This window comes from Prionailurus bengalensis, chromosome A2, assembly GCF_016509475.1.
Source record: "Prionailurus bengalensis isolate Pbe53 chromosome A2, Fcat_Pben_1.1_paternal_pri, whole genome shotgun sequence".
In the NCBI taxonomy this organism is placed as follows: domain Eukaryota; kingdom Metazoa; phylum Chordata; class Mammalia; order Carnivora; family Felidae; genus Prionailurus; species Prionailurus bengalensis.
In genome coordinates, this window is record NC_057348.1 from 20,804,024 (window position 1) to 20,827,210 (window position 23,187).

The 23,187-nt window shown below is 55.5% G+C and overlaps 3 protein-coding genes across 8 annotated transcripts; 1 reads left to right on the plus strand and 2 right to left on the minus strand.

Moving 5' to 3' along the window:
• Positions 1-104: 104 nt before the first annotated feature.
• On the minus strand, positions 105-4,339 carry ABHD14B (abhydrolase domain containing 14B). Its single transcript, XM_043587505.1, has 4 exons — positions 4,162-4,339; positions 3,010-3,245; positions 1,570-1,811; positions 105-1,188 (listed from the first exon to the last, which is right to left on the minus strand). The coding sequence occupies exons 2-4, from the start codon at positions 3,218-3,220 to the stop codon at positions 1,009-1,011; spliced, it is 633 nt and encodes a 210-aa protein (XP_043443440.1). The 5' UTR covers positions 3,221-3,245; positions 4,162-4,339; the 3' UTR covers positions 105-1,008.
• On the plus strand, positions 3,706-16,695 carry LOC122487287 (protein ABHD14A). Of its 6 annotated transcripts, none has more exons than XM_043587478.1 (18): positions 3,706-4,020; positions 7,703-7,914; positions 8,091-8,206; positions 9,344-9,579; positions 12,287-12,398; positions 13,096-13,160; positions 13,232-13,336; positions 13,698-13,792; positions 14,081-14,157; positions 14,249-14,338; positions 14,439-14,495; positions 14,835-14,908; positions 14,994-15,043; positions 15,139-15,283; positions 15,385-15,453; positions 16,083-16,162; positions 16,296-16,356; positions 16,438-16,695. In XM_043587478.1, the coding sequence occupies exons 1-18, from the start codon at positions 3,811-3,813 to the stop codon at positions 16,600-16,602; spliced, it is 2,019 nt and encodes a 672-aa protein (XP_043443413.1). In that variant the 5' UTR covers positions 3,706-3,810; the 3' UTR covers positions 16,603-16,695. The 6 variants fall into 6 exon arrangements, with proteins under 6 accessions (XP_043443413.1, XP_043443419.1, XP_043443414.1 ...); XM_043587479.1 differs by lacking the exon at positions 3,706-4,020 and adding an exon at positions 5,244-5,398; XM_043587483.1 differs by lacking the exons at positions 3,706-4,020; positions 7,703-7,914 and adding an exon at positions 5,246-5,398.
• Positions 16,696-19,102: 2,407 nt separating this feature from the next.
• Positions 19,103-21,579, minus strand: RPL29 (ribosomal protein L29). Its single transcript, XM_043587504.1, has 4 exons — positions 21,485-21,579; positions 21,022-21,066; positions 20,635-20,699; positions 19,103-19,605 (listed from the first exon to the last, which is right to left on the minus strand). The coding sequence occupies exons 2-4, from the start codon at positions 21,056-21,058 to the stop codon at positions 19,222-19,224; spliced, it is 486 nt and encodes a 161-aa protein (XP_043443439.1). The 5' UTR covers positions 21,059-21,066; positions 21,485-21,579; the 3' UTR covers positions 19,103-19,221.
• Positions 21,580-23,187: the final 1,608 nt, after the last annotated feature.

The window sequence follows — 23,187 nt, forward strand, 5'->3', positions numbered from 1 at the left end:
AGGGGGACCATCTGGTCCCGCCAGGGTGGGGGAGGGGCCCACAGTGGCTGTCCCCAGGGACGGGGGGAGGGGCGGCGCTCTGGAGACAGCGAAAGCCTGCGGGGTCTAATTGCATCACTTTATTTCACCGACCTCCACTCTCCACTCTCCGTCTCCCCAACCCCCAAACCTCAGAGCAGGAAACAAGCTTGGCTGAGCAGATTCAGGCCTAATAACCTGGGGAGGTGTGGAGCACCCAGAAAGAGAGAAGGGGAGGGCAGGGAGATCTGAGGGTCGAAAAGATGTCACCTTTTGGGGGGCAGTTCTGGTCGGGGGGACTGCTGCAACCTGTGGGTGAATGAAGTTCAGGGCTGGCTACCCCTAAGCTTGGCAGAGGGCCTCCTGCTAGGGCTGGCCTATTGGGTCCCCACCTTCCTGGACAGTGGGTGCTGCATGGTTGGGAGGGGGCATGTGTGGAGGCACAAGAATGCATGTGTGTGAGTGCATGCAGAGCAAAGCTGCAGGTGACAATGTGCATGTCAGCCCAGAGTTGCCTGTACCTATGCAGTTGCTCCCAGGTGAAGGGTCATATTTGGGAATATAGATGGCTCTAAATGTGTAAGCATGCATGTGGTCATGGATGTATCTGGATGTATGTGTGGTCTAAGGCAGGGGTAGGGGATGTGAATGCCCCATAGGACAGCCAAAGAGAGAAGCTGGAGGCAGGATGGGGAGGCTGAACAGGGCAGAAAAAGGGGTGCAAACAGGAAAGCCTATAGGAGAAGCCCATCTAATGGATTGCCCTCCACCAGATTATGTCTCTTGATACCTGGGGCTTTTCTTCTTTATTTCACCTCCAAAGTCTGTCACTGCAAGAGAAAGAGGAAGAGGAAAAGATAGACCCCAAAGACAAGAAACCAGATAGAGACACACCTGTTGCATGTACATGATGCACAGGAACCCATGGCAGGAGGAAGGAGACAGAGCCCAAGGCAGACCAGCAGCCACCCCCATCAGCAGGGCTGGGTTTCATGCTAGCCCCTGCAGGAAATCCAGCAGCCCTGTGTGCCACTCCCCAGGTTTGTCAAGGTAACAGGGGTGCCCTGCCCCCTCCATGACCAACACACGGTGGTTGGGCAGATGCTTCAGGTGCTCAAAGCTGGTCAGACCCATGGGGTCCTGGTCTCCATATACAATAAGTGTTGAGGTCTAGAGAAAGGAAAGGGAGACAGAGTAAACAGGGACCTGACACACCGGCCCCAGCCTCCTAGAAGTCAGCTCTAGCCCCACAATCACTTCAGTCTCTCCCTGGGGTCACCCCAAATAAGGGGGAGAGACAAGCTGGCCCAGTGGGTGGTAGAAGCCCCAGCTCCAGGCTGATAGAGGCATGGATGTTGTCTGCCCCAGCATACAGGTTAACACAGGCCAAGGCACAGTAATCTGCTAAGTAAACCAAAAGGGTGGAGTTTGGTCATTTAGCTCCTCCCAGAAGACACCCCTTGGTTACCCTGCCCCCAGGTGAGGAAAGGCCCCAGGATGGACCGTTCCTTGCTCGTGGCAGGGGCATCTCAGCCTCCCACACAGGGATACCTTCACACTGGCATAGTCGGCAGCATTGATTTTGTCAGTGCAGATAGGGGCCACTGGCACATAGCCCCGGAGCTGGGAGCCAGGGGCCGTCAGGAAGGGCAGGGAGTACATGCCACTCAACGACGGGCTGATCACAACTGGGGGACCCAGGTCCAAGGCATCTACCACAGCTGCCAGGAAGCTGCTGGGGACCAGCTCTCCAATAGGGGCAGGGGCTGCTGCTTCCTTGGAGCGCCCCAGACCTGCAGGGATTCAGGTGTGAGAAAGACAAAGGCATGAATCGGGAAGTGGAAGAGATAGTCCCTTCCTCCAGGAAGTCCTCCTAGGTGGATCTTTCTGTGCCAGGTTCCTGCAGCACACAGCGTACCCAAGCTTATTCCTACAGCAGCCTAGATCTACCATTATCTGTGGCAAGCATGAGGCATTTCCCTCGATGTCTGTGCCCATCTCTCCTGGCAGTAGAGTGGTCCTGGAAAGGATCAGGCTCTGAAGTCCAACCCAGCTGGGTCCAAGTCTCAGTCTTCCACTTACTATCTATGTGACCTTGGGAAAGCCTCCTCAACCCTCTCTTGGCTGCTCAGTTTCCCCGTGTGTTAAAGGAGATAACAAAAGTATCTGTCGTTTCAGATTGTTGTGAAAATTAAGTGAGTTAACTGGTTAAGAGACACCCATCCCAGGGCTGGCAGAACAGACAGTGACTGAGGAGCTGGCTCTGCACATGGACCTCCCCTCCAATTAGTCGTACCTTTCCCACAAAGATTAGCTTAAGACCTTCACCTGGAAGATCAGCCCAACCCACTGTCTGAACCAATTCCATCTGGGCCTAGAGGCCCACACCTGGGCACTGAAAACATGGCAGCCATGCCTGTGAGGGGAACAGGTCAGCTATGCTGCCCCTTCACATGGCACCATGTCTAGGTTATGACTGCCAGTCTGGGGCTGTCCCTGCCTACTCCAGAACCCAGTTTAGGGCTTTGTACATGGCTTAGCCACCCTCCAGGGTCTGCCCCACCCCCAAATGTGTCAGAAGATTCAGTCTTACTAGGCAGGACTTCCAACAGACCCTATGGTTATGGCTCCATCAAAAGATTTTACTTCCAATTGGCTGAGCACCGATTACTGGGTGTCAGGTACTGGCCACTATTCACATAATCTCAGTCCATTCTCACTAGAGCCAACCCTCAAAATGAATGTATCTCCCGTTACAGATGAGGAAACAGAGGCTCAGAGATACTGAGACACTGCCCCAGGACAACACAGTTAGAAGGATCTGGACAGTGTCCAGATCACATCCGGATGGAGACTAGAGACAGTGGAAGGCCCCACAGTGTGCACCGTGCCCTGTGGAGCTTGGGGCCCAGCCTGGCCAGGTCCTCCCAAGTCCCCCAGCCCCCAGTGAGGCCCCCACAACCCCTGTCCAGGAGCCCGCCCCAGAAATACCTGGCAGGTCGATGGCCACAGCCCGGTAGCCAGCCTGAGCCAGACTGTGCAGCGTGCCCAGGTTCTGCCAGGTCTCAGAGGAGAAGCGGATACCATGCAACAGCAGAACTGAGAAGCAGGCAGCCTGTCCACCGCCTGGCCGAGCCTCTCGGAAGAAGAGGCTCTGGCCCTGCACCTGGATGGTGCCCTCGTGCTGCTCCACACCCGCCATACTGGCTGCTGCACTGGTGAAGCACCTATGGTTCAAGGCCAGGATGATGAGCCACAAAACACCCTGCCCAGGCTACCACAGAGAGACAAGGGGTCCCTCAAGAAGCAGCAAAAAGGCCTCCAGGAAGCTACCAGAACTCTAGGAACATGCTTTGGGGGGAGGAAGACATAGTGTTTTTATGCCTCTCCCACTCAATTGTGTGGTCCTGGGCCTCAATTTCCTCTTCTGAAATAAGGAACAATAAAGCCTACCTCAAGAATTAATGAGTTAAGAAAAAAAAAAAAAAAAGAATTGACAGATGAGGGTGCCTGCCTTTAGAATGCAATACATGGGGCTCCCATTACGATTATTGTCCTCACTGTTATTATACTTTTCTACAAATAGGGATAATACAATAGTGTTCGGCTCATAGGTAGTTGATGAGATTAAATGAGCTCAGGCATGTAAAACGCTGGACATCGTTCCTAACACATAGGGAGCATAGTAAGTGCTCAATCAACAGTAAGGTGCTGTTTTGCTTATCGACCTCTTCCTCTTCAAGGCACTGTTACAGGCTGTAGGTTGGCACCACAGGCCAGAGGGGGTCGGGGATGGAGTTAAAAACCCATTTTCCGGAGGCGGAAGCTGGAGCAGAGCCGGGAAAGGCATTGGAGTTCCGGCCTGCAAGGGATGCGGAGTGCCCAGCGCGCTTCCCGCTGGGGGCCAACGCTCTGACGCCGTGGTCAGGGGGCACGGTCAACGGCGCTGCAGCGGCTCTCTCTGTCCCCTCCGCGGACCTCGGTTCTGGCTCGCAGGGCCCGGTAAGGCGCACGCGGAAGGGTGGGGGCAGACCCGAGGAGGGAACCTGGGGAGCCGAGAAGGGGAAGGGGAAGAACTTGGGGTAGTAGGGGTGGGCCCTCACTGGATAGCGGAAGAGAGGGTCGGGGGTGCAGGGCCGGTACCTGAGGAGCTGCGTAGGCTCGCGCAGACAAGAAGCAGGCGAGTTCTGGCTGCGACTGAGGCCCGGGGCAGGGAAACCGGGAATTGGCCTGGCCGAGGGCGGGGACCAGGCCGTGCTACGGGGCGCCCTCTTGTGGCCACAAGACGTCGCAGGCCTGTCGGTGCCGTTAGACCTATCTTTCTTGTCGCAGCGGCCTCAGTTTCCCAGAGCCCCTCGGCCCCTTGTGTTCCAAGTACCGGCTAGGTGCGGCTCCCAGAAACCTGCCCCACATGCACATGGTGCGGCTTGAGGTTCATGGAGTCTCATCCCTGCTGCTCCTCCCCAACTTGTCCCCAGCCCACTCATCCCTGGGGCCTTGACTGCCCGGGCCCAGAGTTGTGCGCCTGACATGCAGTGAAACCCGACAGCTTTGAATGCGAGGTACTGACAAAGTCCAGCCAGGTGGCGTTGGTCGTTTACCTATCGTCGCTGAGCCTCCTGGCCTGTAGAATGGGTGTGATGTTGCCTTTTTAGCAGGGTGTCGATAACAGAGTGAGTCCTGCATGCTCAGCGCAGCTTCCCCGTGCCAGGCCTGGCCGCCAAGCCTGGGACCTGTCCTGAGCCCGGGGCAGACCACACGTTGGTCACACATTGCCCACCAGGATGGGTGCTATGAAGGAGCGAGAGGCTGCCCTGGGCTGTGACCAAGTGCGTGCGCATGTGTATCCGTAGGGGTTGGGGAAGCAGTTGGGCTGAGACCTGGAGCTACCAAGTAACAATAATATCTGACATTTACAAGGCAAGGGACTCCTCGCCAGACACTGAGCTAAGGCCTGACCGGTCCTTTGTGGTCCTTAAGACAACCCTTATCCTTAACCCCATTGTGCAGACCAGGGACTGACCCACGATAGAGATGGTCTGGTGGAAGAAGCCGGTGGCTCTCCCCTGGCCCTCGGGATGGAAGCAATCCGGAAAATCTGGACGGGGGACGAGGCCTGTGTGCTTTCAGGCGCCGCCTGGACTCCCCCCGATCTGGGTTGGGAGGCGGGGGTGGGGGAGGAGGCGGGGGTTGGGGGGAGGTGCTGCGACTGCGGACTGCGCAAGCGCGCCTCCTTGGCCACGCTCTCCGCCACACCAGTGGCCGCAGCAGCCTGCGGAGCCGCCGAGGCAGCGCAATGGTTGCGGCGCTGTTTGGCTGCTGGTTCCGCGTGGGCGGGGCCCGCTCTGGGGTGTCCGGCCCGGTCATCCCGGTCGGTCGGGTGAGTGTCCCCGGGGAGTGAAGCCAGCAGGGTGCCCGGGGCGGGCCATCCTGGCTCCGCCCCCTGCCCCCAGAGTCCTCGGGCAGAGTCTTGCGGGAGTGGCAGGCGCTGGGGCAGTGAGTGTGTGTGTTGGTGTGTTGTGTGTGCACGCACGCGCTTGTGTGCGTGTGTTCTTAGGGGACTGAATGTACGTGTGTGTCGATGTGTGTGTCTGTTTCTACATGCATACATAGCGGAGGGTTGGGGATCGGTCTGTCCGCTTGTGTTTGTGTATGTCAACTGTGTGCATTTCTGCGTACATGTGATTTTGAGGGTGTGTATCCCCCTGTGAGTGTATTTCTGAGGGTATGTCTGTCTGTCATGTGCACGTGTGTTTCTTGTATGCGTGTGTAGTTTTAGGATTGTGTGAATGACTGTGTGCTGGAAATGTGAGGGTCTGCATGGTTTTGAAAGCGTGTGTCAGTATGTCCACCTGCCTTCCTGATGGCTGACTGTATGCCTGATTTTGAGGGTATGTATTTCAAGGGATCAATTGTTCACAGGCCAGGCATGTCTGCCTGTACGTGCGGGGAATAGTTTGTGCAAAAGAAAAGCATGTGGGAGCAGGACTCGATGTTTGTGCGCACATGTGTACACCTGTGTGTCATTGTTGACACGTATGTCAAGGACCTAACTTGAGTAAAGCTTCCCCGTCCCCACACAGTATCTGTAGTTGCCTGCAGCCAGTTGCTTGCTAGCTGTCCACTATCATGGTTTAGTGCACTAGCTGCCTGGGTTGCCAAGGCAACGGCCAAAGTCCTGACTCTCCCTACCCCCAAAGGGTAAGATGCTGGGCGCCTGCAGGGAAAGGTACAGCACAGATTCTCCCACTGGTGGGAACATAGGCTAATGCCTAGTGGGAGGTTGCTCTTCGTGGTCAGAAGGAAGAGAGGAGCGCCCTTTTCCTCTCCTCAGCTCTTGGCTCTCCATCAGCACCAGAGGGGCTGCCACTGCCCACCCACCACGGGACTGGGAGCCTGGAGGTGGGGGCTTGGGAAATATCCCCAAAGCTCCCAGGAGAGGAGGGTGGGGCTCAAGATGGGTTTCCAGCTCCTATCGAGGGCCAGCACCCAGTTGGCACTCAATAAAGATGTGTTCGCTGCAATCGGAATAAGGCAGGTGTACTCATCCTAGGCCCAAGAAATGATGACAGGACATCCCTGGATCAGGTCCACTGTCTTATTGACATATCACAGGAAATTTGAAAGGGCTGATGCAAGGTTATCCTTTCCCCCATTTTACTGACAAACTGAAGACACACAGCCAGGAAGTGGCAAACAGAGTCTTGAAGCCAGGGCTAACTGTTCTGTCTGGGTCCTGGGTCCTGGAGTCTGTGCTCTGGATAGTCAGAGGACTCAGACTGAGGTCATGAAGCTGGGGTCGGGGAAGCATTCATCTCTCCAACCTCCATGCCGCCTTTTCCATTTCTAGGTGTACCATGCTCCTCCCTTGCCCCATACCCCTCATGCCTCAGCATTTCCCCCATCCCAGATATTCTCCAGGAGCCCTCCTCCCACTTAATATCAGCTGAGGTAGAGTGTTAAATATTCCCATCAACTGTAAAAAAACACATTCTGATTTAAGCACTATTCTATGCAATGTGGCTAAAAAGGAAAAAAAAAGGACCATTTCAAACATGCTGTCAGTGGGATGTAGCTTTACACATAGTCCTTCACTTTTGATGACTCTCACTCCTCTGTCCACCAGCAAGGCTCCAGTTCATCCCTCACCTCTCAGCCCCATGGTTTCTTCCTTGGCAAACGGAGTGTGGCTTGGTGGTTAGCAGCCCAGCCCCGGATTCAAATCCCAGCTCCCCTACTTGCTACTCTGCATTTTGGGCAAGAGAATTTACCTCTCTGGGCCTGTTTCCTCATCTGCAAGAGAACCATAATCATATCTGCTCCCCAGTGTTCGTTCTTGTGTGGATTCATGAGCCCTTGCATGCGAAGGGCCAAACACAGGATCTGGCTGTCATCAGCACCCGATGAATGGAAGTGGTTTCAGCTGGCACAGTGGTGATGGTCACTGAGCATGCTGTGTATCGAGACATCTCAGATGCCCCTTCTCACACTGCAGGGTATCTGAGCCCTTGCGCCAGCATGTGGAGGAGTTGAGTATGAACGTCAGATCCCTGCCCAGAGCAGGAGAAAGGGCAAGGGCTGAGCTCTTCCTCTGCTGGGGGCTTCCGGGTGGGGTTTGGGGGTGGGGTCCCGGGGGCGTGGCGGAGGTGCAGCGCCAGCCTCTTCTTCCTCTCCTCTCCTCCAGACTGTGGTACAGACCTCCATGAGCCGGTCCCAGGTAGCCCTGCTGGGCCTGGGCCTGCTGCTCATGCTGCTACTGTACGTGGGGCTGCCAGGCCCCCCTGAGCAGACCTCCTGGCTCTGGGGAGGCCCCAATGTCACAATCCTGGCTGGTCTCACCCCTGGCAACTCCCCCATCTTTTACCGCGAGGTGCTCCCACTCCACCGGGCACGCAGGTGGGTGCTGACCCCAGGGTACAGTGGAAGGACTAGGTCCAAGGGGAGTCCCTGTGTGGGACCCCAGCTCAACTCAGGGTGCTCAGGGCCTGGGAGGGCAGTGGGAGAAGCCTAAAAGAAAGAATGGCGGGCCACTCTCAGACCCCCAGGACACACACTCCCCTGTGTGCCCACAGGGTGGAGGTGGTGCTGCTCCATGGAAAGGCCTTTAACTCCCACACGTGGGAGCAGCTGGGCACACTGCAGCTGCTGGCGCAGAGGGGCTACCGGGCCGTGGCCCTTGACCTCCCAGGTGAGAGCCACCACTCCGGGGTCTAGGGAAGCGACAACATCCAGCAGGTACAAGGGGGCAGTTTCCCAGAGTGGGGAGTCGGAGGGGTAGAAAAGCCTTACAGTATGGCTTGGCGGGGGGGGGGGGGGGGGGGGTTGGCATTTGGATCCCAGTGTCTGGACAAACGGTGGCAGGTCGCAAGACAAGATGGCCATACTAAAGGGCCTGTGTTTTTATTCTCTGCCTTGAAAACTAGAATGTGGATTGTTGCATGTCACAGAGCAAATAGAAACATGACTCACTTTACAAGCCATCGCATGGAGAGAACTCACTGTACTTTTATGACAAACTAGGTAGCTTTTTGGTTTTTTTAGTTATGCAAATGGTTTATGCTATTATTCTTGTCTTTAAAAAATCCAACAAGAGTGATGCCCTCAGAGACCCATGCCACATTTCTCTCCCAGCAGTTTGGGGGTTCCTGACTCCCTTTGGGCGTTTCCATATATAGAAAAATGTGGTGCTGCAGGATTGTGTGGTGAGGTTAGGAACGTGACTGGTGTCCCGTCTGCTTAGCAAATCTATCCGCAGTTTGGTTTTCTCCTCCTGTACCATGTCTCATAGGGCATGCCAGTCATCTGTATGTGTACTATGTGCCATTGGAGGCATGGACACATTTTATCTGCCCATTCCTCTACTGGTGGATATGTAGGTTGATTTAGAGTTTTCAGTGTAAATTGAAATGCTTGAGAAATGAAGCTGAAGCACTTTGGACATGTCTCTGAGCACAAAGGCAATAATTTCTGTAGGGTAGCTACCAAGGACATTGATGGGTCAAAAGATACACATTTAAAAAAATTTTGACAAATACTACCTTACCCTCCAAAAATGCTATGTGGATTTATCCTCCCATCCGTCATTTATGAATGTGCCCATTTCTCCTCATATTTCCCAACACTGCATATTATCAATCTTCTTGGTTTTGCCAATGTAATGAATTAAAAATGCTTTTCTAGCAGACCTATCACATTATAAAAAGTAGCTTCTGGGAAGTTTGGGCTAGCATTGCCACGTGCCACTGCTCTTTCCCCCACTGTGGTGGGCAGGAAGTCCTGAGTTCCTTTCCAGCCTCCCTCAGCTGGTGCCTCCTGCTGTTCCCAGGTTTTGGGAACTCAGCACCTTCCAAGGAGGCAAGCACAGAGGCAGGGCGGGCAGAGCTGCTGGAGCGAGTGCTTCGAGACCTGGAGGTGCGGAATGCCGTGTTGGTGAGCCCCTCTCTGAGTGGCCGTTATGCCCTGCCCTTTTTGATCCAAGGCCACCACCAGCTGCGTGGATTCGTGCCCATCGCACCCGCCTCCACCCAGAACTACACCCAGGAACAATTCTGGGCCGTGAAGGTACTAGGAGGAGGGTTTCCAAAGGTCCTGGCTTGCTATCCCTGGCTTGAGTCATGGCAGGAAAGGACTCAGGTCTCACTTGGAGGACACACGGCCTCATCTGGATAGAAAGAGATGGGGTGTTTGGGAAAGATTTCCTAAGGAGGTGGCTAGAGGGTCAGTTCCCATCAGGCTCCAGGATCACAAGCCCTTGCCTTGCCCTGCAGACCCCGACTCTCATCCTGTATGGGGAGCTGGACCGCATCCTGGCTCGGGAGTCACTGCGGCAGCTCCGTCACCTGCCCAACCACTCCGTGGTGAAGCTGCGTGATGCAGGCCACGCCTGCTACCTCCACAAGCCTCAAGACTTCCACCTTGTCCTCCTTGCCTTCCTTGACCACCTGCCTTGAGGTCACCCACTGGCCAGGCCCGAGGCCTGGCCTGAGCTTGGAGAGTCTGGACCAGCACCTCACCAGGGAGGCAGCCCCTGGGATTGGAGGGTGGAGGTCAGAGGGCCAGACCCAGTCAGGACCTCTCATTTCATCTCACAGGCACAATAAAAAAGAGCATTTTTGTCATGCCTGGGGAGTGACAGGTCCTGTTTCCTGGTATTACAGCAGGTGGGGTGGGAGTGGGAGGCAAGTCTGGAACTGCTTTGGAGCTGGGAGCTGGAGGGAGGTTTCAGCAGCCTGGGCCAGACTAAGAACATGGGCTACTTCCTAGCTGGCTGCCCTTACCACTCTGTGACTCAATTTCCTCATCTGTAAAATGGGCATGATGTTAATATCTAACTCAAAATTTGGTTTTAGGATTGAATCAGTCTGGGTAAGTGAGGTACTTGGCCACACGGAGCTGGAGGGGGTCAGGGCGAGGGGGTATTACTGCTGCTGCGTGCCCACTGGGATTGGTGGGAAATCCAGGATCTGGCAGTTGAACTGAGTGAGTCAGGAATGCAGGACCTATGGCCTAAGGGAGCAGGATGTGTAGGGCTGGAGGTGGGGAATGTGGTTTAACAATTAACATAGCATTGGTGGTGAACTACCAAGACTGCTTGCTCCTGGGTATGTAAGCAGACCTGACTTAAACCCTGGGAGCGTTGGGATGGACCCCTGCCCTACCCTCCTGGCCTGCCTCCTCTGAGCCAGGAGGCTGAAGTCTTCAACCTGCCCCTCCCCAAGCTGACTCAGAACTGCCTAAGGGTACAAAGGGCAACTGGGGGCACAAGTGGGCAGCTAAAACTGTGTGCAGTCTGGGGGTGGCCAGTACGACACCTGTGCCTCTTTATCCTCCCTCTCCGGTGGCTGCAGAAGAGCCAGGAAGCCTGGCACAGGGTCAGCCAACAGTATGTCACATGTATGCTTTTGTGCAGTTTCCCCACCTCTCCCGCTGTCACGCAGCCTCAGTTTCATCCTCCCACCATGACATTCTCTGTCACACAGATGCTACCACACCCAACCACCACCTCACACTCGTATTGTCACACACACGGTTACACACACTGATGCACACTGTTAGATTTGCCCACACAGCTGCACATTCGCACGATCTCACAGGCAGTCACATATGTGCCCCTCTGTCCATTTATCCTTTCCTGGCACTTTGTCCAGGCATAGGCTCAGTGCCCTACCAGGTACACGGATCTGCGGGTACACGGACCGGCCTCCTGGAGCTTATACAGTATGAAAAAACAGATATTGACCAATAACCTCTCCACATAGGGGGCTGAGGCAGTCAGGGAAGCCCTCCCTGAGGAGCTGAGACACGGAATGGGGGAGAAGTCGGAGACGCATGGGAGGGGGTCGGGGAGCAGGCAGGGGCCAGCTCTGGCAGGACTTTGCAGCTCTGTACCCCAAGAGTAAGGGGCGCCGGAGGGGCAGACACTTCGTGTGTCAGTGTCTACCCGCCTCTCTTCTGTCCCCATGTGGAAGTTGTGGGAGATAGAGCCCTCTGGAGGCGGGACCATCCGGAGCTCGCTTCTAGGCCCGGGGGCGGGGCCTGGCGGGGTGGGGCCTGTGGGGCGGGGGCGGGGCCAGCGGGGGCCAGCAGTCAGCCGCGGGGCGTAGCAGGTGGCGGCGGAGGCTGCCCCCGAGAGGGATCCGGTAATCGGAGCGGAGGCTGGAACCAGGGGCGGGCGGAGACTCCCGCGCCGACGCGGCCCTAGAGACTGGGGCGGCCCTTACTCGCAGTCTTCGGCCCCGCCCCGCGACCCGGTCCGGGCACGTGGTAGGCAGACCCGGGCGGTTCTGAGCCCGCGACCTCGCAGGACCCTGAGCCCTGGGCACAGTCCGGAGCGGGCGCTGAGAGGCAACCGCGGGCCCAAGACCGGCAGAGAGCGAGGTGGGGGGCCCCGGAGAGTAGAGCGATCTGGGGTTCCATGGGATAAAATCCGGGCAATTGGGAGAATGATTTGGGAAGGGCTGGGGGAGTCAATGCCTGGGATCAAACCTGGCTCAGCTATTCTCTAGCTGTCCCCGAACCTCTCAGCCTCAGCTTTCTCCTCTGTAAAGTGGGCATTCAGAGGCACAACTTCATGGGGCTTTTTGGCGGATTCAAATGGGCATGTGTCGAAAGCGGCCAGCACGGCTCCTGAAACAGAATGGGGGCTCCAAAACGGGGTGTGTTCTCCCTGTGGGACGTTGGAGGAACCGCCCTGGGGAGGGCCTGTGTGCAGATGGAGTCCACTGGGCCCCACACGGGAGGGGTAGGTAGCCACTCGCTTTGCCCCCAGCTCACCCCGCGCAGCGCCATGGCCAGCGAGGGTCTCGAGGGCGAGCACCCGTCCGTGACACTCTTCCGTCAGTACCTGCGCATCCGCACCGTCCAGCCGGAACCCGACTACGGTGAGAACGCGGTGGTTCCAGGGCCTGCGGTGGGGCTCCAGGGCGGGGACTGTGCTCTATACCGGACTCCAACCCCTGTCACCCAGCTGAGCCCCACTCTGCTGCCCCAAATGGCGCCTCAACGCCTCTAGCCATTCCCCAGACCAACAGACTGCTCAGCTGCCCCCTTCAGACTGTGCTGCACCAGAAGTTACTCCTGGTGGCTAGTTAAGGAACAACTTGACCTCACTGCCCAGTGTTTGAGGTCGGGGAGGGGAGACCAGACAGCCACAAGGAAAGACGCTCCAGAAGCCTACTGGGGCAGGACAAAGGCCACAGCCCTTAGGGAATCAAGCTTGGTGGCTGGAAATTGTGGACATGGGTCCAAACCCCTGCCCTGTATTTACCAGCTGGGAGACATTAGGTGAATCTCATGTCTCTGTACCACAGTTTTCCTATTTCTAAGGAAGATAGCAATCACTCCTGTTTCTAACTGTGGACTTCCCACTTGACCTTCCACAAAGGGTCCCTGACTGGCCAAAAATATCTTCTTCCTTGGAGACAGAAATGCAGGTGTCCCTGAGGGATGTGGAATTGCACTGAGGAGGCAGCAGCCCATTTCGAATGGGCTCCCCTCTCTGAATGCACCCCAGCTTTGCCTGGATCGGTGGGAAGTGTAGGTAGGCAGAAGCAACCCCAAGACTCTCTGTGTCCCCAGGGGCTGCCGTGGCCTTCCTTGAGAAGAGAGCCCACCAGCTGGGCCTGAGCTGTCAGAAAGTAGAGGTGAGCTTGGGGCCCTGCATGGGGAGGGGATCTGGCCCTGGGGCATCTCCTCACCTCCTGGTCCTCTCCAGGTGGCACCAGGCCGTGTGGTGACCGTGCTGACGTGGCCAGGCACCAACCCCAGACTCTCCTCCCTTTTACTCAACTCCCACACGGATGTGGTGCCTGTCTTCAAGGTGTGTGTGGGGACAGGGGGAGTGGTGTAGGCTTTGAGGCACGCGAAGATGATGTAGACCTTCTCTTGGACCCCAGGGATCCTACTGGGCTGGTCCTAAAACTGACTCCTGATCTCATAGGGCGTTACTCTGTTCAAGCAGCTTTTGTCCAGTGGTCCATTCTGTGCCCACAGTGGGGGTGGGGGTGATGGTGGGAACAGAGTTGAGGGATGGCAATCAGCTGCCCTCTTCAGCCCTCTTCTGTCCCCTTCACCACCCCACTTGACACCCCAACTCTACTATGGGCTTCCAGGACAGGGCCACAGTTGAACAGAATAGATTAAATTTGGGGCTTGGGTCCTTCTTCTCATCTCCACCCCAGGAACACTGGAGTCATGACCCCTTTGAGGCCTTCAAGGATGCCGAGGGCTACATCTATGCCAGGGGCACCCAGGACATGAAGTGTGTCAGCATCCAGTGAGTGTCCTCCATTCCCTGTCCCCTCCAATGTCACTGGCCCATTGAATTGACACAGGACCTGGGGTGTGATTGGAGAAACTCAAGGCCAAGGAACATCTTGACCCCTTACCTTGGACAGGAATTACCACCATTACATGGATAGGGAGACTGAGGGACAGGGATTCCCCAGAGTCCCCCTACCAGATTGTGGCAGAGTAGGGCCCAGGGCCCAGGGCTCCAGCCTGCCCACCCAAGCATCTGGTGGCTCCCTCAACACCTGGCTTACCTCCTGTCATTGCCCCTCAGGTACCTGGAGGCTGTGAGGAGGCTGAAGGCTGAGGGCCACCATTTCCCCAGAACCATCCACATGACCTTTGTGCCAGGTAGGAGTGGCTTGGGGAGGGACACTTTCAAGGGAGGAGGATGTGTTGGTGAGGGTGGCTCCCTCATCTCATGTCCTTGTTGCTTTTGCAGATGAGGAGGTTGGGGGTCACCAAGGCATGGAGCTGTTTGTGCAGCGGCCCGAGTTCCAGGCTCTTAGGGCTGGCTTTGCCCTCGATGAGGGTGAGCAGGGTGGCAGGCCCCTGAGTGGCCAGTAGGGGATAGGGAATCTGCTAGTGGGGGCTGGGCCACTCCACCCTCTGAATCCCCTTTTCCTCCCCAGGCCTGGCCAACCCTGCCGATGCCTTCACTGTCTTTTATAGTGAGCGGAGCCCCTGGTGTGAGTATGGGCTTGGCAGGAGGGTGTCACTGTGCAGATGGGGTGCTGGGCCAGAGGGGCAGGGGCCTGCCCAGGGTCATGCAGCAGGTTTGGACCTGAGTAGGCCTTGAACCCAGAGCCTCTGCCTCCCAGACCCTTCCTACCTGGGCTTCTCCTTCCTGAGCTTCTTAGGGTAACCCCCTGCCATGAGCAGAAGCCAGCTCTACACTGTGCATTCTGTGGGGGACAGCCCTGCCAGAGGAGCTTGGAATGAGGGGAAGACCTGGGTCCACCCCAGGGCTGATACTTTTTCAGCCCTACCCATGCTTAAGACACCCACTTCTCACTCATTTTTCCCAGGGGTGCGGGTCACAAGCATCGGGAAGCCGGGTCACGGTTCACGCTTCATTGAGGACACAGCAGCAGAGAAGCTGGTGCGTGGCACACAGGGAGGGAGTTTGGGAATTCCCAAGGCTCTATCCCAGGGCCACTCTCACATCCGATCTCACACTCTCCTAGCACAAGGTCGTGAGCTCAATCCTGGCTTTCCGGGAGAAGGAGAGGCAGAGGTAAGGCAGCCTGGGAAAGAGGGTGGGGGTCTGAGCATCTGTGCAGGAGAGAAAGGAGGTTCCCCCTGCTGCCCCTGCCCTGTCTCCCACCGCAGGCTGCAGTCAAACCCCCACCTGAAGGAGGGGGCTGTGACTTCTGTGAACCTGACTAAGCTAGAGGGCGGCGTGGCCTGCAATGTGGTACCTGCTACTATGAGCGCCAGTTTTGACTTCCGTGTGGCACCGGATGTAGACCTGAAGGTGCCACCTCTACCTGGGTTTGGAGGAGGGAGCCAGGTCCTCAAACCTATCTTGGAGGCTCAGGGAGAGCCCGAGAGGTCAGCTCATCTCCCTTCTCATAGGCTTTCGAGGAGCAGCTGCAGGGCTGGTGCCAGGCAGCCGGTGAGGGAGTCACCTTCGAGTTTATTCAGGTATCGGCTGGGGACCCATGGTCGGGGAGCTGTGGGCACAGGGCAGACCGGGCTGGCTGAGTGTGGGTCACAGTGGGAGTGTGCGCTTGGTGTGCGTGCATATATCTAGACGTTGCTTTAGCTATGAGAGACACGTTTTATTCACCAACAAGCATTAGTCATGGAGGCCACTGTTGGGTGCTGAGCATAGCATAGGAGTAAAATTAGGCACAGTTCATGGCCTTCTAGTCCTTACAGCACGAAAAAAGGAATAGACCTGAATTAGACATTTGTATAATATTACTTTTCACATGTATGAACACATGTGGTTCAGGAAAGGGTGGGACCCCACACTCTGAGAACCCATAACGAGTATTCGGCCAGTCTGAGAGGTCTGGGAGAGCCAACCTGAGGAAGGGCCACTTGGCCTAGGATATGAAGGATGGACAGGAAGTAAGAAGATGGAGAGCGGGGCAAGGTCCCAGACCTGTGGCTGGACTGGCCAGCTGGGCATCTGAATAGGTGGATTGAGGCCAGGGTGGGGAGTGGGGGTTGGATGTGTGCCTGTGGCAGGCACAGCCCACCCTATGAAGAATAGGGCAAGATGTCCGGGCCCTGTCCTGATCTTGCCTTCCTTCCCCTCCCCCCAGAAGTGGACAGAGTCCCGAGTGACATCTACTAATGACTCAGATCCCTGGTGGGCAGCATTCAGTGGGGTCTTCAAGGACATGTGAGCATACTGGCCAGCCTTTCCCTTTCCTCTGTCCTTCCCCTACCTCCCTTCCACCTTCCTTGTCCCTTCAATCCTTCCCTTGCCCTCTCCCCTCACTGCCTCCCCATTCACCAGGCTCTTCCCTCGGCAGGAACCTCATTCTGGAGCCGGAGATCTTCCCAGCTGCCACCGATAGCCGTTATCTCCGTGCGGTGAGCCTCATGCAATGGATGAGCAGTGGGTGGGCCTGGATCCTGGCATTCCTCCTAACAGCTTCTCCTTGCTCCCTGCAGGTGGGGGTCCCAGCTCTGGGCTTCTCACCCATGAACTGCACACCCGTGCTGCTGCATGACCACGATGAGCGTCTGCATGAGGCTGTGTTCCTCCGTGGGGTTGACATATACACACGGTTGCTGCCTGCTCTGGCCAGCGTGCCTGCCCTGCCCAGTGAGAGCTGAGTCCCAACCTCTACCCCGGGAGTGTCCATCCTGACCAGTGTTAAGTACCCCTCTGCCCCCCTGCCCCACAATAAAGTCTGTGTGCGGACAGGGGCCAGTTCTGAAGTACTAAGAGCAAGGATGTTCATGAAGCAGGGATTCTGTCATTTTCTTTGTGGAAATGCTGTTATCACCCCCAGTTCACAGATGAGGAAACTGAGCCTGGCTCTGGATATGTCTCTAGCACCCTATGCTGCTCTTGTGCCCCTCGACACGGCATGCTCATTCAGTACCACCCAGCCCTGTCTGGCATCAAAGGACCATAATTCTTGTTCTCAATGGTCACTATACCTATATCTTTTTTTTTTTTTTAATTTTTTTTTTTTTTCAATGTTTATTTATTTTTGGGACAGAGAGAGACAGAGCCTGAACGGGGGAGGGGCAGAGAGAGAGGGGGACACAGAATCGGAAACAGGCTCCAGGCTCTGAGCCATCAGCCCAGAGCCTGACGCGGGGCTCGAACTCCTGGACTGCGAGATCGTGACCTGGCTGAAGTCGGACGCTTAACCGACTGCGCCACCCAGGCGCCCCTATATCTGACTTTTAAGGTTGGGGATACCATCCGCGTTGAGGGGGAAACTAAGACAAAGATCTCAGGGAAACATTCCTGGCTTTCTGGAAACACACTTGGGATCCTGAGATAGAACTAGAAACTGGAGGCCAGGTGGGCCCTGCCAGATGTCGGGGCAGGCAGATAATGAGCAAGTCATGACTGCTCGCATTTGCCAGACCCTAGGGATGACAGGTGTGGCGCCTGCTCTGGTGTTGGGAGCTTGAGTCACAGAGGGGCAGGAGCCTTGGTAGACCTGGTTGACTTTAGGGTCCCCAGCACCCTGTGTAGGGGAAGGATCAGTGTGCAGAGTGGCTCACGAATGGGGGCTTCAGTCTGTCAGCACTGCTAGGGCTCTAGGCAGTACCAAGAGTCACTGTGGCCCTGAGTGTTGAGCCTGTTCCTCTAGCTTATCCGATCTAGTCCTGTTCTGGCCTCCACAGGAACTGGGTGGGACAGATATGGCTGGGCTTTTAAGTGCTGATAGTGACCAGAGGAAAGTCCACAGCCTGGTTCTGTGGTCTGCAGGCTTAGTCCCCATGGTAGTAACCCCTGCACCTGGAGTTCTGACAAGGAGCCAGGACTTTGTTACCTTTGAACCCTCACAGCAGCCCCTGGATGCAGGTTTCACTGGAACCCCTTTAGAAGCTCTGCTAGAATACCCTGTCCAGGACTGCATAGCTTGCAGGTAATGGGAGTCCACAAAGAATTGAGACTCAAGAACTGGGGACCTGTGCTTCTACACAAGGGAGTCTCCATGCAAAAGCTGAGTGCAGCAAGCAGGTTGTGATGTCTAGTTGAAGCCTAGTTGAAGCCCCTGACCTGGGGTCTGGCCTCCCCCCTCACACTGCAGCAGGATGACTGGGCAAAGGAGTCTTTATGCCCCCTCTCTTGGGGATTAGAGCACAGGCCTTAGTGGAAGCCACATGACCTGGTAACCTCAGGCTGGGCCAAGCTACCTTCAGGACATAAAACCTGCTTTTGGTCCCTTTCAAGACCCCACCTATCTGACACCCCCTGGTAATGGGGCAGTTGGCCATCCAGAGCATGCCAGGATGACAGTCATGAGCTAGCAGCCCAGCCTTGGCTGGCCAAGCAAACTTTCTGGGGTCCAGCATGGGCTGCCTGGGTCCCAATGCGACTTCCATCCCAGCCTAGCTCCATCATCTTGGAACAAATTTCCTTCCCTGTAAAACAAAAAGAATAGTAATACCTACCTCAGAAGGGAGACCATTTATCATGGGTTGTAGCTAGTACCCCAGAGTAAGGAAGTGAAATCCTTGAGACAAGTACCCAAGGCTGGTTCACAAATTACATGATCACCATACTCGAAAGTGAGTTTTGAGGACTGGGTGACCAGGAACAGTGATATGCTTGGCACCTTCTATAGGAAGCCCCCAGATACCAATGACCACTGTACCACTTGCTTCATTGACTCCTCTAAGGAGAAAGACTTTGCAAATAAAGCAGCTGATCCAGGGTGCACAGCAGGGTCTGGCGCAGTTGCACTAGGAAGACAGTGCCACCACTGCCCTGCCTGCCAGGGCCCCCAGCGCTTGGGGGGACCAGAACAACCGGAATAGTGGATGCTGGCCATGTACACTAGGAACAGCTTAAGTGTGGAATGGCTCAGGCCAGAGTGCAGAATTCAGCAGGGTCCTTTATCTCCTGGGTAAATTCAAAGATCAGGATGTTTGTGATTACTTTCCTCACCAGCCTGCCTAGTCCAGCAGGCTATGTGCTCCAGCCTCCCTAAGGCCCACCACCATTTCTTTTACCAGGTCCCCTTCCTACACTCCAGAACCCCATTTCCCCTGACTCCCACCCATACCCTACCACCGAGATAAAGCAAAAAATGGAGGTACCAACCCCACTCCAACCCTAGTTCCAGGATCACAGACACAGGCCAACTGACAGATCCTGCCGCAGGTTTATTTGTACAAATAGCACAGGAGGACACCAGCCCCATGCAGATAGAAGCCCAGGGGTCACACCAGTCCTTCTACCCTCACACTGGCAGATGGAAGCCTCTACACTGGTGCCTTTGTGGGGGCCTGGGCACCTTTGGGAGCCTGAGCCTGAGCTGCAGCAGGAGCTGGAGCAGGAGTTGCAGCTGCAGCCTGGGCCTTGGTTTGAGCCTTGGCCTTGGCCTTTGGCCGGCAGAGCCTGAGACCCTTGGCAATGCGGGCACGAGCACGTTTCCCGAGCTTGGGGTGAGCGATGTAGGCAAGTCGATTGAGCTTGCGGCTGCCACCCTTTGGGATCTTGGGCTTGACCTCCTTGGGCTTGACAAGGGCCTTGATAGCCTCGGCACGTGCACTCATGGCCTTGGCGTTGTTGGCCTGCATCTTCTTCAGCCCCTTCTTGTTGTGCTTCTTGGCAAAGCGCATGTTCCTCAGGAACTTGGGGTCTACCTGGAAGGCAAAAAAAAAAGCAGACACTGTAAGTGCAACACGTGGGCCCCAAGTCACCTGTTGTGGCCCTCTCCACAGCTGTACCCAGGAGATTGCTGGGCTCCAGCCAAGGCCTACTGGGGAAGTAGACAGTCAAACTTAAATGCTGAAATATACACCCCTCACAAATCACCTGAAGAGAAACACATACTACAACCCCAGAAGCCAACACTCCACCCTAATGCTCCACACACACACCACATTTTCCGGGCTACATGCCCAGAGCCCAATAGAGCTCAAATCAAGTGCAGAAGGAAAGAACAAATGAAGGCTGCCCCTTCTGCCAGGGTTGCAGGGCGTCAGCTCAGTTTTCCTGAAACCCCTCAGGGCCATCCCCACCTCTTTTAAGGAAAGTGTCAGTTAAACACCAAACCTGGTACAACAGATTCATGGCAAAGAAGGCTGAAAAATAAATCAAGATGGGGAAACTGAAGCTGTGAAATTCAAAGATTCATTCCACAGATCAGAGACCAAGGGCACAGGAAAAGACAGGACCCTGTTCTCTTGCTTAGACCCTGTAGCCTCAGCCTTCTCAGCCAATTCTTGGAACTCCTTGGCACAGGAAGGAAAGCTGACCCCCAAGCTCAGCACCGGGTCAGACCAAGGTCATGTGACTAGAAGAATGGAAGACTCTCACAAAGTGCGCAGTACACAAAGATAAAGCCATTCCCTCCCTTCAAGTGCTCTGGATAAACAATGGGGATGGTCAAACTACCCTCAGGAGGCAGGTTACAGTTGACCAGGGAGTTATGACCTGGGCTGGGAAAAGCCAAGTAAAGGTTTCTTATGGGTTTGGCAGAACTTCAAGTCCAAGCAAAAGGTGGCTGGATAGAGAAACCGTGGACTTTGGTAGTCCAGGTAAGACAAGAGACAGTTCATGACGGTGCTCAGGCAGATGCCGAAGCCAGAAAAAGATACATGAAAGGCTCTCTGATGGTGCAACTGGGGCCAAACAGACACACTTGTATGTGATGCGGCACACACACTCACCCCCTTAAGAGATTCGTATCTTTGTGACCGGGGCTTCTTGATGCCATTTCTGTGCCATTTCCGTGCTGTGAGGAAGCAAAGGAATTAGACCAAATGAGATTTGCTCTAGTAAGACCAACATCACAGCTGGCCAGCCTGGGAAAAACCATTACTTCCCAGAGTAGGCCTTCTTGAGATCTGGAATAACCCTTATCATTGAATGCAAAGCACGGTGGGTATCTCAAGCGGATGCCTGGCTTCTACAACTATAACCCAAAGGTAACAGTGACTGAAAACAAAATCAGCCCCAGGCCCACAGTAGAAATGTGCCCCCTTGCCCTGCCCCGCATCCCTAGTTCTTGTCAGGGTCTGAAGTGTGAGATAAGAGGTTGGGCCAGGGGAACTTACACTGGTTGTGCGTGGTGTGGTTCTTGGACTTGGCCATATCTGCACCTGGAAGAGTTGAGTGGCGGTCAGGCCCGGGGGCTCACAGGGCTGGGCCTATCACTGCCGCCCTGATGTGGAAGGACGTGGGCCAGAAGCCGGAATGAAGCTGCACACAGATGCCTGCCTTGCATCTGCGGCCTCCACCGGCCTCAACTTACTCAGCACGACCCGACGCCGGTCCCCGCCTCCCGAACTCGGGTAACAGTGCCCTGAAACCAACCCTCCCTCCCAAGGCTGCGCTCTACCCCAAATCCGAGTCCTCCCCCTCCCATCCACTCCTTGAGAACCCGCAAGCACCACGCGCGCTCCGCGCCCTCCGCTCCCCACAGTCACGCAGCCGGTCTCCCTGTCCTTCGCGGGATTTGCGCCCGGCAGCTGGCTGGGAGCCGCGGATGGCTCCGGATACCGCGCGGCCAAAACTCACCAAAGCCCGCGGCTCCCGAAGCGCCTTGGACCGGAAGAGAAAGAGGAAGGCCGCTGTGCAGCACGGGAAATAGGGTCGTCCGGGACGGAAGGTTCTTCCGGAAAAGCTTCCCCCAGCGCCGGGAAGAAAGGTTCCGAAGCCTGGGAGGGTACAAGCCAGATGGGAAGGCGGCGCTACGAGCCTCGCGCAGCTTCCTGCAGGTTTTACCCACGTTTATTCTTCCTGGACTAGGCTCTTGGGGCCCAGTTCTCATTAAAGGTCCCGAAGACGAAGGGAGACCCTGAGGAATACATGCTAGGAAAGGAGTGACAGACTTGTGTTCTTTAACAGTACCTTGGCTGCTGTGCGGAGAATGGACTGTAGGAGGCAGAAGTGAAGCGGGGGAGGTGTGGGGCGGCTGGTGCCGTCTTCTCCGTGGTGCCACTGGAGAGTGGGGGAACCTGGAACCCAGCCAGGGCAGCCGGTATGGGGAAGAGTGGATCAGTAGACTGGACTTGGGATGCCGAAGATGAGGGAGGAGAGGGAGGCCAGGTGGCCCCTAAATTTTTGGCTTGAACGTCTGGATGAATGCTGGTACTGTTCACAGAAGTGGGGAAGGTTGGGAGGGACAGGGCTTTTATTGCTTTGCCTTGAGGAGGCCAGTGATCCAGATGTTTCTGTTTGGATGCATTAAATGTGACACGCCTGTGGGACATCCAAAATGAGTCGGGCGTTTCCTCCTGACAACTTTTCCCTCTTCCCCTCTCCCCCTCCACAGTTCATCTCCACGCAGCAGTGGGCACGGTTAAAGACACAAATCAGACCTTGTCATTGAAAGTCTTCCAAGGCCTCCTCTTGCATTTGGAAAGAAACTCTTTACTTCCCCTAACCCTGGCAGTCTTCTCCATATCATTCACTTCTCTCCAAACCCATGGGCTTTTTTCCTTTCCTGCCAAGTACAAATGCTTGTTCTGACTTCAAGGCCTTTGCACTTACTATCCTCTCTGACTGGACTACCTTCTCCCTGGACTATGCTCTTTGGATGGTGTGCTTTCTTGGAGAGGTCTCCCAAAGACTGCCCACCCTATCTAAAATAGATACACTCTACTCCATCTCCTCAGTTATTCTGTGTCCTCTCATTCTCTTTGCTTCCTTCATAGAACTTTCCAGACTCTAATTATGTTCTATATTTACTTGTGTACGTGTCCACTGGCACAAGTGCCATGAGTTCAGGACTGGTTTGGTCACTGTTACTTCCCCATTGCTTGACATAGGACTTGATGTAGAACAGGAACTTAATAAACACCTGCTGAATGGACGTTCTTTGGCAAGGTGGTTTCACGGAGTGACAGGAGCATATTGCAGAGAGTTGGGGGGTGAAGGGGGAAAGGAAGATGTGGACATCTGCTCGGGACTTAGTTTTGCCAGCTTGTTATAACAGTGGCAGAGCAAGCAGTGAGCAGAGAGCCGTAGTCTGACAGGGGAGGCAGATTCAAAGACAGGTGATGGCCATGCATGAACATTGGAGCTGCTATAGGGATTGGCCCAGGGTGAAATCCTAGCTGCCTGTCAAAGGGGGAGCAGTGACAAGAGTGGGGAGCTTTGATTGATCTGGGACTTGTTCAGGAGCCAAAAGGGAACATGACCTAGAGCCACTTGCCTGCCATGCCTTTCAATAGGCAAGATGGTAGGGCCACCCTTATGTATAGGGATAGTTCCCTCCT

Coding starts and splice junctions, on each gene's coding strand:
- ABHD14B (XM_043587505.1), bottom strand. CDS start 3,220: ATGGCGGGTGTGGAGCAGCACGAGGGCACCATCCAGGTGCAGGGCCAG. Junction 1,812..3,009: donor TGTGGCCATCGACCTGCCAG/GTATTTCTGGGG, acceptor GAATCCCTGCAG/GTCTGGGGCGCTCCAAGGAA. Junction 1,189..1,569: donor CCGACTATGCCAGTGTGAAG/GTATCCCTGTGT, acceptor TCCTTTCTCTAG/ACCTCAACACTTATTGTATA.
- LOC122487287 (XM_043587478.1), top strand. CDS start 3,811: ATGGAGTTAAAAACCCATTTTCCGGAGGCGGAAGCTGGAGCAGAGCCG. Junction 12,399..13,095: donor CCAGCCGGAACCCGACTACG/GTGAGAACGCGG, acceptor CTGTGTCCCCAG/GGGCTGCCGTGGCCTTCCTT. Junction 16,357..16,437: donor ATAGCCGTTATCTCCGTGCG/GTGAGCCTCATG, acceptor TGCTCCCTGCAG/GTGGGGGTCCCAGCTCTGGG.
- RPL29 (XM_043587504.1), bottom strand. CDS start 21,058: ATGGCCAAGTCCAAGAACCACACCACGCACAACCAGT. Junction 20,700..21,021: donor CCACACCACGCACAACCAGT/GTAAGTTCCCCT, acceptor GCTTCCTCACAG/CACGGAAATGGCACAGAAAT. Junction 19,606..20,634: donor GATACGAATCTCTTAAGGGG/GTGAGTGTGTGT, acceptor TTTGCCTTCCAG/GTAGACCCCAAGTTCCTGAG.